Source organism: Cuculus canorus, chromosome 2 (assembly GCF_017976375.1).
Source record: "Cuculus canorus isolate bCucCan1 chromosome 2, bCucCan1.pri, whole genome shotgun sequence".
In the NCBI taxonomy this organism is placed as follows: domain Eukaryota; kingdom Metazoa; phylum Chordata; class Aves; order Cuculiformes; family Cuculidae; genus Cuculus; species Cuculus canorus.
In genome coordinates, this window is record NC_071402.1 from 118,878,459 (window position 1) to 118,893,173 (window position 14,715).

General features: G+C 44.9%; 1 protein-coding gene across 1 annotated transcript; it reads right to left on the minus strand.

Annotated features, from left to right (window-relative positions):
• Positions 1-5,813: 5,813 nt before the first annotated feature.
• Positions 5,814-9,775, minus strand: RPL14 (ribosomal protein L14). The gene is made up of 6 exons (XM_054060336.1): positions 9,625-9,775; positions 8,545-8,646; positions 7,818-7,912; positions 6,978-7,077; positions 6,553-6,606; positions 5,814-6,013 (listed from the first exon to the last, which is right to left on the minus strand). Exons 1-6 carry the CDS (start codon positions 9,625-9,627, stop codon positions 5,837-5,839), a joined length of 531 nt encoding a protein of 176 aa, XP_053916311.1. The 5' UTR covers positions 9,628-9,775; the 3' UTR covers positions 5,814-5,836.
• Between the last annotated feature and the right edge of the window lie 4,940 nt (positions 9,776-14,715).

Below are 14,715 nucleotides of genomic sequence, written 5' to 3' on the forward strand. Positions count from 1 at the left end.
ACATCCTATCCCTCCACAGTATCTCCCATCAGCAGTGTCAGAGACCCAGGCTGGGGTTAGATGGACCCCTGGTGAGACCCAGGCTGGGGTTAGATGGACCCCTGGTCTGACCCAGCAGAGCACTTGCTGCTGCTCCTAGCAGGGCTGCCAGCAAGGTCTAGCATGGTTCAGTGCCAATGAGAAAGGTTAGTGCAGCCACAGCCAAGCGCTCGTTACTACCTGTCAACTGATGCACGTACGCCTTTGCCTTCTGAAGAGCAACCCAAAACCGCTCGGTGAGCACAGGGGACCGGGGGTAGTGAAGGGAGCCAGAGGACCACACCACTGTGCCATGACAGGGACAGTGCCCCACTTCTTGCTAAGCTGTGGTTTAGAGAAGCACATCAACCCTTGCATCTCCTGATTTCTATCTCTTGCATCCCGACACCTGCCTCCCACTCAAGCAGAACTGTGGCACTGCCAGCAGAGGCCAGGCATAGCCATTGCGTGAAAGTCTTCCCTTCGAAGGTCACGTTGAGGTTGCTGGGAGTTGAGGAAGCCTGCTGACATCTGGGATGAGGACCTGCATGTTTTGCCAACAGTAGCAGCTTGCCAGCCTCCCCCTGGACCTTGAAAAATGCTTTAAGCAACCAAAGCAAAAATGATGCTGCTTTCTGCTAGTCAGACTTAATTTACTTCATTATGCCACAAACTCTCTGATTTTTTTCCATTATGCACAGAGACTTCCAGTATGAGTTAAGATTCACATGTGCAATGTGAATGAGACAAGCAGGAGAAATAAAAGATAAACAATCAGAAAAAAAAACCCTTTAAAGTTATTCATGGGCCCCAGGGAGGAAGAGAAGGAAGAAAAAAAAAACCCTGCAAGCCTATTTCTCGTCCTTTCTTTAGATCACCTTTACATAGCATCTGACTGCAATAAAATAGATAGCAACGGCCCCTTCTTTTGTTTGACGGCTTTTGTAAACATGAGGTTCAAACATCGGCTCTAAAAAGTCTTGGCTGCTGAGTTATTGTGAAAAATATTCAGATGTTGTGCTCTCCCACTGGGTGTCCTGAGGTAGAGCTCCAGCTGATCACAAAGATAATATTCATTCATGCTATTTAAATACGAACACTGTTAGTTTTTCAAAGCATCTATCATTTTCATCAAAGCAGAGCTTCCTGATGAGATCCTGCCATATAAACCTTTATCAGCAGCGCAATGCCCTGAAACACTACCTGCACTCTGCGAGCAGTCTAAAGCAGACACAAGGGAAGAGCTCAGCTCTGCTGAGAGCCACGATGAGGAGGTCGGGGGCTCTCCTTTCCAGAGGCAAGAAGCGACGCTCCCAAACAGCTACAGAGCAAAATAACCTGAAAAATATCCTCATACCAGGAAGATCACTGAGGAAACGTTAAAAGTACTTCCTCTGTAATAACAACCAGGTCAATGCATCTTATTGAGGGAGGAAGCAGCTTTGTGCTGGTGGCAATGGCATAACTTCTAGGCTGGTGATTAACACAAATAGCTGACTTTTCTAATTTGGTTGCATAGTGGTCTGGAAGCTCTTGAGGAGGAGGGGAAGTTTCTACAAAGACTTACCTGGAAATCGCTCAGACTGGCTTATGATCACTGAAAGTGAAGGGAGAAAACATTGCCTACTCTCCTTTTATTTAAAGTAAGGATATGAGCTGCGTCAGCCACACAAAGTGAAGGCTGGGCCAAATTCCCACCTAAGGACACTATGAACTGGAGATCGCACAGCACCTAAGAATGAAGCCTGTTACGAGTTCAGGGAAAACAAGAGGCCGTGGGTATACCACTACTGCCACTGTCTGTGTCAAGGACAGACAGCACCTCAGTACAACTAGGGACACTTTAACAGGTAAAAGCAGATCCTTCTGCTTCGGAGAAGGAAACCCCAGCGTAAACTCAGATGTACCAGAGTGCAACAACAGCATATGCAACTTCAAGCTCAAAACAATACTATTTCCAAATTAAAAACAAACAAACAAACAAACCCCAGAAATTATACAAAGGAAGAACCAAAAGCTGAAATGAGCAGAGCCCCGACAACCCAGCCACCCCCGTAATTTTTTCCACTTACCACTTCTTTCTTGTAAGCTGCACTTACTCATATACTGATAATGCTGGGAACAGAAATTAACACCTTTTCATCTTCACCAAGGGCAGGCATGTGGAGTTTTTCAGATACACCTTATCAACGTGGGCAAGGGGAAAGGGGAGAAACATACAGGGCTGGAAACATTTAAGGGGCACTACGAGTGAAGGGAGAAAAATAAGGAAAGGGAATCCAGCTGTAAACCAGACCAGATCTGCCACAAGTCCATGGCCAATATCAGTGGCACAGAAGTAGTTCAGAACAGACAGTATTATCTACTGTTAGTGTAGAGGTAACCACAAGACCATATGATTTGAAAATGTCATGGTCCTTACCAAGCAAACCTGGACTGAAGGACAGTTTGAATACTAGTATTTTAAAAGCAGGAAGATCAGTAAATCTAGATATTCCTCTTTCAGGTCTTTTACATCTCTCAATTGAAACACATTCAGATGCCAAGCGTAGTAACCAACAAGTTTAGACAAGAACCAAGAGCATTTCTATACAGCTTTTTTAAAGAAGAAGAAGGAAGTGTGCAACACCAGCAAGTCACTCGGCCCACAAGTGTGGTTGGGTCACACTAACAGCAGATTTTACACCTTTTAACTACAGATTATGCTAAAGAAGCCTGTAATTGCTCATGTCTCCCAGAGTTTGCAGCAGAGAGATTAGGTCTAGGTTTCCCTCCTATTGGTCTCAGTTCAGGAAGCACAGCAGTATCCGCTCATCTCAGGAATACACTGGATAGGGTACATTCCCCTCCCTGCCCCTAGCAAGCCCCCTACACATTCTGCCCAAAATAAGGTGAGAAAATAAACACTGAAACTCCACTTTAAGCCTTCTCTAAACAGTAGAGTCTGTTTATTCACACTCAGCTCCAAAAGTAAAGTAAAGAAGTGTATTCTGGTTTAGTCCAAGCACAGTACATCTTAGTCAGCTATAAAAGCAAAATAAAGAGTCAGATAAGCCTCCCCATTGTTCCTAAATGTTTGTGCCACCCACTCTGTTCCTTGCAAAGAGGCAGCACAGTTGACAGGTTTAGGTAAACCTTAGGAACAATCTTCTAAAGAGCTAACGTTGCCATCATGTGGCAACCTTCAGAAATAAAACTGTACTGTAGTTTTCTGCATCCCTGTAGCTTTAAAAAAAGAATGGACAAATCAGCACATAAGGCACAACACTAATGGTCTGAAAGAACGGTGTGCTACTGACACGATATAGAGCTTAAAAAGGTTCCAAAGAAGTTTAATGACTCACTAAAAAGAGTACCGGATACTGCTCACATGGAACGTGCTGCCAGAAAGACACTGCACATTTACCAAAGACCGGCATATTCCGTTCTTTCTCTTCTCCCCTTTCCTCCAAATTGTAAAACAAAACAGTACTTTCACAGAAAGACAGACATGGTGCCACAAAACCATGTTTTCCTCTAAGGCACGTAACATTCCCTAGCCCTAACAGTGCCTTGATCTTTTACACCTCTCTCCCTGAGCACATCCCTTTCCACTGCACAGCGCACAGACAGACACAAGTGGTCCATGGGCTGGCAGCTCTCCCTCTAGCCGTGTCGTGTGCCCTCACAGGGATTCTGTTCAGCAAAACCACAGCCACAAGGCAGCTTGGCAGGTTATGGCACACTTAATATCGTGGAAATGTTTCCAATGTCTCAGTAGCTGCTGAGTGGTACTGATGGGAATGAGAACACTGGACAAATGGCTGCAGTCGTAGAATGGTTTGGGTTGGAACAGAATTCAAAGATCATCCAGTTCCAACTCCCCCACTGTGGGCAGGGACACCTCCCACTACATCAGGTTGCTCAAAGCCCCATCCAACCTGGCCTTGAAGACCTCCAGGGATAAGGCATCCACAACTTCCTCGGGCAACCTGTGCCCGTGCCTCGCCATTCTCACAGTAAAAAAATTTCTTCCTAATATCCAATCTAAATCTCCCCTCTTTGAGCTTAAAACTGTTACCCCTTGTCCTATCTCTGCATAGCTATTAAAAAGCCTCTTCCCAGGTTTCCCGAAGGCCTCCTTTAAGTACCGGAAGCTGCTCCAAGGTCTGCCTGGAGCCTCTTCTCCAGGCTGAACAATCCCAACTCTCAGCCTGTCCTCACAGGGGAGGTGCTCCAGCCCTCCAATCACCTTCTTGGCTCTCCTCTGGCCTCTAACAGATTATCTGTTAGTCATACCTTTAGTTAAAACCTTGGAATCAATTACTTTTAAAAATGACCAAATAATGTAGAAAAAGCATTTGGGAGCTCACCATGAAGACCCATTGATTTTCTCTATAGGCACCTGTACAAATTTTTCTGAAATATTACACAACTGAGTTTAGCAGTAGAGCATAAAAAAAAAACCCAAAGTCTAAGAAACAACTCACCTTAAGGGACCTCCAAGTCAATATAGCTTTCACATTGCTTGTGAGTTTCAAACTAGGTTGGCTTAAGTGCTTTAAAATTCAATTTAAAGTCAAGATCTCCAGCTGCCTGAACTTTGATTTTAATCCCAATTTGCATAATTTCTGCATTTTTTTCCTTAGTTGTTGTTTCCATTTGTATTAACCATGTGCTTGAACTCAATTTCAAAATACATATAAATAGGTCAAGAAAATATTGAGCTTTGAGCATTTGAGGACACAGATGCCTAATTCTGGCAATTGGCTTAAAAGCACACCTTTGTAAAGGCACATCCTTGGCAGCACTTAATATATATTTGAGAACATATTTGACAATATAAAGGTATTACCTTTTTTTTTAAAAAAAAATATATATTGTCCCTCCTCCACTTTGTTTGACTAAAAATAATTTGCTTTTCAGTTACTAGAGATTGCAGGCTTGCACAATTTCTTCATTGAATCTGAAGAAAATATATCCCCTGCCAACAAACTACACAGGAGAAAACATTAAAAAATGTATACTGACACTCAGAGATATGTAAACATTTTACAGCACAAAGACTAACGTGAGCACTTCGTGCTTTCAGATTGGTTATTTTTAGGTCATGTCCCATTTTACTTAATCATTTTGATTAAAAATCGGGAATTGCATGCTGTATAGTTTAAGGTTCAAGTCTTGACATAAGCTGTTAACTTAAACCTTATGAAACACAAGCATGTTTAAATAAAAGTCACCAATTTCTCCCTTGGTTATCTGTCACCTATTATTGTAACTGTGCTTACAGGACAACTGTGGTGCTGGACAGCTGAAGTACAGAAGCACTCCAGGGCACTACTTAAAGAATAGCAGAAATGTTTTAGAAAAAAGAAGTAATTCGAAGTGTTTGAAAAGCAGTTTGTCAGAATTTCAAACAGTGGCATACTTATACTCTAACCAGAACACACACTTCCTGTTTATGCCTTAATTTATGCAGAAAAAATCGTGTCATTGATAGCTCCTCATCTTTCACACCCAAGACTGTGCAAGTATGTTGATCATTCCAATGAACTATTTCAATAGCAGACTGCCTTGAGATGTCAGGATCTGACCTACTTCAAATAATCGGGTATGCAAACTTCCGCTGTCAGCTTCACAGAACACGACAAAAACATTTCTGCACGTTTCAGGGAAACACTAGAACCTAAAACTTGGACATTAATAAATAAGACAGACAACAACTCTTTGTCAGAAGCAAAAGTGAATGTGATTACAATTTAAATCAGATGTTTAACTATTTATCAATTCCAAATAATCAGAACATGGACACAAAGTCATATACAACCAGAAGTTCATTTTATTTCTGTGCCTTCTGTGCTTTTGGCGCCTTCTCTAACTTCTGAGCCTTCTCTGGCTTCCCTGACTTCTCCGGCTTCTGCGCCTTCTCTGGCTTCCCTGATTTCTCAGGCTTCTTGCCTTTTTTAGAAGCCATTCTCTGGAGCTTCTTCATTTCATGCTTGATGATCCTGTTTCTCTGTGAGAGAGGAAAATGTTTAGTATTCACCAGAATGAAGACAGCAACAGTTCATAAATATTACGCCTTAAATTCAACTCTAAGCTTTCAGATTCTGCCTTATTAATAATCAGTTATTGCTAACCAATTACATTTATGTTATACAGTAAAAAAGAATTACCATGCATTATGTTCAAAATGTCAAATTCCACCTATATATACCAGGTGGGCATCATCATTCTGGCTGGTAACCTCAGCACCCCTGTATTTCATGTGTAATTATTTTCATTATAGAATGAAATACAAACAAGAACCCATCAAAAATATCTCATTTCATCAACAAGGAACTCTTTCGTCAGCTGTAACTTGGGAGGACTGACACACAGTTCGTTTGATCAGCTACTGAAGAGAAAGTGGTAGCCAAAGAAAGATGAAAAATTCCAGACATTCAGATACTTGTGCCACTCCATGACCCAAACCAGCTATAAACATCTCTGTGCAACTCCAGAGTGAAAGCTATAAACATTAACTTTGTAAACAAGCAACAGTCAAACTCTTACCATTTTCTTTGCCTTCATAACCTTGTAGCGATCAAAGTCGGTCATTTTGGCTTTCTGTGTGAAAAGAATAAGTCATGAAGCTGTAACATAGACATTCAAGCAGTAAAACTCAAGTGTTTCAAAGCATTCCACACATAATTCTGATCATCTCCAAATTAGGTTTAGCTACACATCTGGAATGGGTCACTATTAAAGACCTTTGCTGGGAAGTGATGGTGCAGGAAAAAAGGTGGTGGTTACAGAAATGATTGAACAAAACCACCTTTCCTGTTAAAACACAAGCAGCTGAAGCTGATAGGAAGCAATGTGCATTGTCTATATTTAATCTTAGCCCACAATTTGAAATACGCAATTTATTAGATTGTACCTAATTTAATATGCAGAAACAGCACAATATGTATTACTCATCCAGTGAAAAACCATACCTTTTCTCGGGCTTCGATCTTCTTCGCCCATCTTGTCGCTGCCCATTTTTCATTTATATTTTCCTTCTCCCAGGCAAGTCGCACGCACTTCTGACGAGCACTGCGTTATAACAGTCACAAAATTATATTCAGCCTTTCTAAGAAAACATCTCTCTGATGCGACTCTGGTCCACTGCATTTCATGCAAGAGATGACCCGTATTATTATTGCTTATTATTATTACCTATTATTATTACTTAGACACTTAACTTTAAGACAATGCCAAGTGCATCCCTCTGGCCTAATTAACATTTCATTGTGCAAATGCTTTGCTAGGAGTGAAAAAAAGAGACTCCAAGAGGCACTCATCCACTATTCCTAGCACTGCTTCAGAATCAGAAAAGTAGCAAATTGTTTTCTAAATTACAGAAACTTATAGAATTACTAAGCTGAAGAAAATAGAATGAGTTCACTCTCCTGCAATTCCAGTGTAGTTCTGTAAAGGAATGTCATTAAAAGTCTGAAGGTGATCTAAACAGTCTTAAAAGCAAAACTGCATAGTAGTTACTGCAACTGCTCCCCACTACACCATCCACACCACAACTGTCTGCAAATCTAGGTTAGCGTGCCATCTCCTTTCCTCCTCAACAGCAGTTTATCAGCCAATATAAGGCAAACTTGAATGTATTCAACTACGACACGGTCTGCCAATTTTTACTGTGCGCACACATTAATCCCTTGACTTAACGTTATATGAACCTTCTAGATTTAGCATGGATTAGATCACGTAATTCCACATATCAAGTGATCGCATGTTTATTTTTTTTTTTTACACGGGTCAAAAAAATGCAAGTAACTCACCTGTGTGGGAACTTGAGAACAAAGTCAGTCAGCTGCATGCACTTGAAGGGCATAGCCTGCCTCCTGACACCACTGCAGGGGCCATCAACCAGTGCCTAGAAAAGGAAAGCAAAGGTGGGTGGTTTGTAGCAGTGTTCCCATCATACTCAATTTAGACAGCAGCTTCCTAATAATGTAAGAACAATATCTTGATAGCAATGGTCAAGAATTGAAATAAACGTTACGCAGCCAAAAGCAGAGATTGCTAAGCCTTGCGTACATCAACCCAAGCCTTACAGAAAGAATTTTAAAGGCCCATCTTTGTCTCTGGAAAAAAAACCCAAACAAATGAGCTGGAAAAAAAAACCACGCAGGACTAAGATAACACGCTTAATTTTTTTTTTTTTTTGCTTTTTCAGGAACATTAAGCAAAAAGAACCCCTTAGCCCAAACATCTGCTTTAAACATACATTAATGTCATTCCATTCCTAAGCTTTAGACTCCAACCAGCATCTAATTGTCCAATTTTTATCCTAGAAAAGATGGCAGAGAGAGAAATATACCCCTTGCTGCTGAAAAAGCTTGATACTGAAAGTTTCAAGTACAACCACAGCAGTAAAACCCCATCTGTCAGCAGCTTGAAAAATTTATTTATGAAATATTCCTTTTAAAATCCATTATGCTCTTGGTGCACACGCTTCTGTTACAACAGAAAGGAGAAAACAAAGGTGAAGGACTCTTAGCTTACCCTGTTTTGGTCAATAACATCCACAATGGCCACTAGCTTGCCAGCATGTGGCCCAAAGGAGATGAAGGCAACTCTGCCGATCTCGACAAAGCGTTTGAACACCTGGAAGCAGTAAGAATTGACAGGAATTAGGCAGGGCTACAACTAAGACCGCTGCTAGATACAAGGCTCCCGCAAGCTCTAGAGCGGGTTCCCAGGCTTTCAAGCAGCACAGAACCCCATTCATGTGAGCAAAGGGCTCATGGTGAGGCCTGCAGCTTTTTGTTAGCCCTGGCCCCACGTGGAGACTACAGGTGGGCAGAACCACTGGGAAGAAACCCAGAGCCTCACAGGCCACAGAGCACCAGGAGGGACCACACTGGTCATGCCTGGCCCTGTCTCATCTCCAAAGGTGACCGAGACAGGCTTTCCTGATGGAGCTCAGACAACTTCTGCACCTGGCACTTCTACACTCCATATCTGCACAGTGCAAAAGGGTCACGCTTCCAGCTGAAACCAAGGTAAGATGTACAGAGGAATAAATTAAAAAAAAAAAAAAAGGAACAGAAGAAAAATATGAAGGCACCCAAGAACACCAAAGGTTTGAAAAACCTCAGATATTTTCTTTTCCTTGGGCTGAGACTGTGCACTGGGGGCTGGTTTCACGTGGCTCCTAGCTCACAGACACCCTTTTCCTCCATCCCTACTGGCAACCTGAGCAGCTCTCACTGGGAAAACGATGAGCGGAAAAGAACTGGCGAAAGGAAAAGCGATTTGTAGGTTACACAGAGCTTGCCTGACAGTGAAGCCAGACCGCGCGGACTCGTTTCATCGAGTCTGTGTGTGATTACTCGCAGACCCTGCGGAGGCCGCCAGGCCTACCCGCCCCACAGCCCTGCAGACACCCCGGGGCTCAGCGCACCCCTCGCGGGACGAAGGCCTTTCAAAGGAGCCAGGAGGAGGCCCTGGGACGCTGCCCGCCCCCCGTCCCGCCTCCTGGCTTTCCCCGCCGCCGCCAGGGCCGGTCCGGGCGCGGGAAGGCACGGGGGGGAAGCGGGAGACGGCGGAGAGCCAGGCCGCGGTGCGCCCGCCTGCACCTACCATGATGGCCGCCCGCGAGCAGAAAGGGAGGGGCGAGCCCGGCGCCGACCGGAAGCCTCCTCCGCGTGGCCACTGCGCGTGCGGGGGGGCGGGGCCTCCGCACGGCTCCACCCGCCCCTCGTGACGGGCGGTGTCACAGGGAGGCGGGGCCCGTGCCTACTGCGGGGGCGGGCGAGGGGAGGTGCGTTTGGGGGGGCGGTGCGAGGGGGGCGCGTGCGCGTGGGCGCTGCGGTTGGGGAGGGGAAGGGGAGCGGAGGGGGCCGGCGCGCGTGCTAGCTGCGAGGAGGCAGGGGGGGCGCAGTGGCGGAGCGCGTGCCCTTTGGGGGCGGTGCGGAGGCGCGAGGGGAGGGGCGCGCGTGGGGAGGGGCGGGTGGCTCGCGTATCCCGCTGCGGGCGGAGTGAGGAGGGGCGGTGCGCGTACACGCCGAAGGGCCGGGGCCGGGGCGCGGGGCTCTCGTGTCTCGCTGCAGTTCCCGTTAACAGGCGCGTGCCCGGTAGGGGGGGGGAGAGAGGGAGGAGGGAGCGGGGAGACGCGCCTACTGTGGGGCGCGGGCAAGAGGCGGCGCGCGTGCCCGCTGCGGGAGGGGGCGCTGCGGTGCCCGAGCCGAGGAGGGTGTTGGCAGCGCCCGCCGAGGGCCCGTTCCTCGGCGCCTTCTTGCGAGAAACACTCGTTCGCTGGTAGAATATGGAAAAGGACGAAGTCTTGGAAGCAAAGGCAGTAATGTGCTCGCTTCACCATCCAGCGCTGACGCGGGTGCCCGTCTGAAACAGACATCCCGTCTCACAAAAGCAGGGGGTGTTCAGACTGGTTTTAGACAAAGAACCGTGTAAATCGTTGAAGAACGTTCGTTCTGTTTTTGGATTATCCAGCCGTGCCTGGAGACTCCCTCCAGGTTCTCTCCTGACCTGAAACAGCTGCATCTTACAAGGCAACTAAGCATATCAATAAATTCTTGCAGCCCTAGGATAGGTTATCGCTTGACCTAAACCAGCTACATCTTACAAGACAGATGTATGTGATGAGATCATTATATGATGATGAATTATATGGTGATTAATTATGTGATGAAATTAATTAAACATACAAACAAGCTGCAGCAAAACTTATCCATTAATTCTCACATCCTACTCCTGAGAGGGCAGAGCGCTGTCGTGATAGGATTGGTGAAAGTCACCCCAAGGCAGTGCGGGGTTTTTCCTCCCATGGGGCAAAGCCAGGCCGTGGTTGTGAGGAGCCACTTGGCAAGGCAGTGCTCGGGATACACCAGGGCAAACATGGAATGGGGACAGGAAGGAGGCGAGGATGTGTGTTCAGGACAGACCTTTAGAGAGGGGGAGCTGGGACGGTGCACCCTGGGATGCTGCACTGTGCGGCTGCTGTGGCTTCTGCAGGGTGAAGGCTCGTTGGTGACCTGTCGAGCAAGGCTCTAGGCACTGGTTTTCCAAGAGGACATGCTCACTTGGTGTCCATGTGCTGTGTCCCCGGAATCCTCGCAATATTTCAAACATTGTCATCGTTATTATGTCTTACAGTAGCTGATGGGCAGTAACCCTGGACGTTACTGGACCTTAGGGCGCCACGAACCAGCAAGCTTCATCGGTTGATGTTTCCTGCATCCTGACTGCTGCACCAGCCAGCCGATCCCTGGTCTCCATCCCTCTTGGGCCTTCCTGTTCCTGAAGACACAACAATGCTGAAACGGGTCAATTAACAGCCCTGCTGTGGCCTGATTGACAGGCCTGAGACAATATAGGTGACCCTTGGGTGATTTGTATTTAAAACCAATTAGACTATATCATGCTTAGATTGTGAATGAATGAATTATTCAGGATACAAATCCTCCGTGGGTCAGAGGACTGAATGAAGTGACAGAGCCTGATCGACAGGCTTAGAGCAATGCAGAAGACCTATGGATGATTCGTGTTGCATTGCTATGTGCACTGTTCAATCTGTAACTTCTCACATTGCTGTCATCAGTGGAATTGCGCTGTGCTATTCTTGGGGCAGAGTGTGAGAAAGAGGTGGTAAGCAGCTGGGCCCAGAGACTCCACCTTTTTGGGGTGATGTAATCTGTTTATTCAATGATATAAAAGCTGGACCTCTCACAGTGAGTGTTGGAGAACTAGACTATGAGTGGATGCACTGCATAGGCCCTCCCAGTTTTCCAGGGACAGGCTCTCCAAATCTATGCTGCAAATAAAAAAGGGGGCTCCCCAGCGACTGTGATCTGGATGATGATAGTGGGACAGTTGGTGATATGTCTTTCTTATTACTGTACTTATTCTCTTGTAGTAATGATTTGACGCACTGCCTTTAAAGCTGTTACTGTTAACTTATTCCAACAAGAAGGGTAACAAATGATTAGTAGTGATCAACAATATGTTGAGTAAAACTTGATTTCACAGAGTATTTGAGAGTTTGGGCTTTTATACTGATTGCTTCTTGTGCTTAACACCTTGTGGTAAAACAGACCTGCCAGTGTTCAAGTGCAAAGAAGAGCTGCACATCTCTTACTCTGAACTAAAAGCTAGAAATGATTAAGCTTAGTGAGGAAGGCATTTTGAAAGCTGAAATTGGCTGAAAGCTCAGCCTCTTGCTCTAAGCCATTCGCTAGGTTTTGAACGCAGAGGGAAAGGTCTTGAAGCAAATGAAAAGTGCTACTCTGATGAACACATGGATCATCAGAAAGCGAAACAGTCTCATTGCCAATATGGAGAAGGTTTTAGTGGCCTGGATAGAAGATCAAGCCAGCCACAACGTTCCCTTAAGCAAAAGCCTAATCCAGAGATAGGCCCTAACTCTCTTCAACTCTATGAAGGCTGAGTGAAGTGAGGAACCTGCAGATGAAAGGTTTGGAGCTAGCAGAGGTTTGTTCATGAGGTTTAAGGAAAGAAGCATTTCCATAACACAAAAGTGCATGGTGAAGCAGCAACTTATCCAGAAGATGTAGCAAAGATAATTGATGAAGGTGGCTACGCTAAACAGCAGGTTTTCAATGTAGACAAAGCAGCCTTATGTCAGAAAAAGCAGCCCTCTACAACTTTCATAGCTAGAGAGACTGAATTGCTGCAATCTCATGATAAAAGTACAGCAAATGAGGAGTTGCTTCTTATGGATGAGTAAAGAAAGTGATTTCTTGGGATGGAATCTACTGGTGAAATGCTGTGAACATTGTTGAAATGGCAACAGGGGATTTAGAATATTATATAAAATTAGTTAAAGCAGTGGCAGGGTTTGAGAAGATTGACTCCAATTTTGAAAGAAGTTCTGCTGTGGATAAAATGCTATCAAACAGCATCGCATGCTACAGGGAAGTCTTTCGTGAAAGGAAGAGGCAGTTGATACCATGACCTTCATTGTCTTATTTTAAGAAATCACCACACCCACTCCAACCTTAAGCAACCATCACCCTGATCTGTTGGCAGCTGTCATCATCGAGGGAAGGTCCTCCACCAGCAAAAAGATCACAACTCACTGAAGGCTTAGATAATGGTTAGTGGGTTTTAGCAAGAAAGTATTTTTAAATTAAGGTATGTACACTGGTTTTTCAGACATAATGCTGTTGTGTGTTTAATAGCCTACAGTGCGTAAACATCATTTTTATATGCACTAGGGAACCAAAAAATTACGGCACTTGCTATATTGCAGTGATCTCAACCGAACCTGCGATGTCTCTAAGGTTTGCCTGTGTTCTAACTCAGCTTAGTAGGTGATGCCACCTGATGGTGTAAAGTCCATGATTTGAAAACAAAAGGAACATTTAATTGACTCGGCATTATATGCACTGCAGTACAGAGGGACAGGTGAGCAATCCATATGCAGAAGTCAAGCACCTGGCCTGTGCCGTTAGCAGTGAGTCGCTTCCTGCTGCGTGTGGCAGAAGGCATCACAGTAGCGCTGGTGTCACAAGTGCACATGCACGCTGCCACAAGAATGTGCTCATCTCATCTCCAGGCTCCAGAGAGAAATGCAAGATAGCTCTTATTTTCTTGCTTGGTACTAATTGCCACATGAATGACAGTTCTTAGAGAGTGAAGGCACAGCACGAGCTCTGCAGTACACACAGAAGGCACTTTTGCAAGCTGGAGCAGAGCTGAAGAGCGAATGCGCTAGGTGGAGAGATGTTCCATGGGACAACAAGCCAAAGAGTATCCTCAGAGTGCTGCAGGAGCCCAGCCCAGCATTTATTCAGACCTCCCTGCAGCCCTCACTGTGCTGCTGCCAAGGGAAGGCAGGTAGGTGGTCAGGGGCCCTGTGGACCACCAGGGCACGGCAGAAAAGTGCTATGGGTAAAAGTCGGGTCACTGGGCCATAGGTGCATCCGGATACTGACAGGTCGCATTCTATATGATTTTCACATGCATAAATGTCAGCTAAAACATTTGCTGTGAGAAGAGAAGCTTTGAGAGTTGCAAAGTGTAAGCAAAACGTACTGCAGAGCACTGCTAGAAAATGGGTCTGACCTTCATTCTCCTGGCTTTTCTGTCAGCAGTGGAACGGAACATCCCCATTTAGCTCTCTAAAGCATAGCATTCATTGTTTGCACAGTTTTGCTTTTATAATAAAAGAGCAAGTAAAAAATGCACTTTAGCAATTCTAAATGGTGCTGATATTTTATGCAAGTGCCCAGGTAATGGATCATTAAAATGTTAACGAGCACTTAACTCCATCAGGTGTTTCTGAAAGTCCCATCTAGAATACCATTATAATAGCGTTATTTTGCTGTGCTTTACAACAATAATGTATTAGTACATGTATTAAACAATATGCTCTAGAACAAGTCAGTAGAAGGTGATGGCTTTTGGATTCTTCCATTTTGCAGTGATTTGAAAAAATAGTGGTTTTCATTTTCTTCTTTTGATCTAACATTACTCTCCAGTACCACTTTAAAGGAAAGGAGATTACCTAAAATCTTGATCTTTTTAATGACCTGCTTGTGTTTTATGGCAGAGATGCCCGAATGTCACTAGTGACTGCATTGATGACTCTTAAGTATGTGAGGGTCACATGTTCTACGTAACTGTAACTTGCATGCACGCATCTCTGCATATGTTAAGATAATAAATGACTGGAAGAGGCATCATAAAATA

Excerpts from the sequence above, each read along its gene's own strand:
- RPL14 (XM_054060336.1), bottom strand. Across the intron at positions 6,607-6,977 it reads AGATCGAAGCCCGAGAAAAG|AAAGCCAAAATGACCGACTT; the intron begins GTATGGTTTTTC and ends CTTTTCACACAG. Across the intron at positions 6,014-6,552 it reads TTATGAAGGCAAAGAAAATG|AGAAACAGGATCATCAAGCA; the intron begins GTAAGAGTTTGA and ends CCTCTCTCACAG.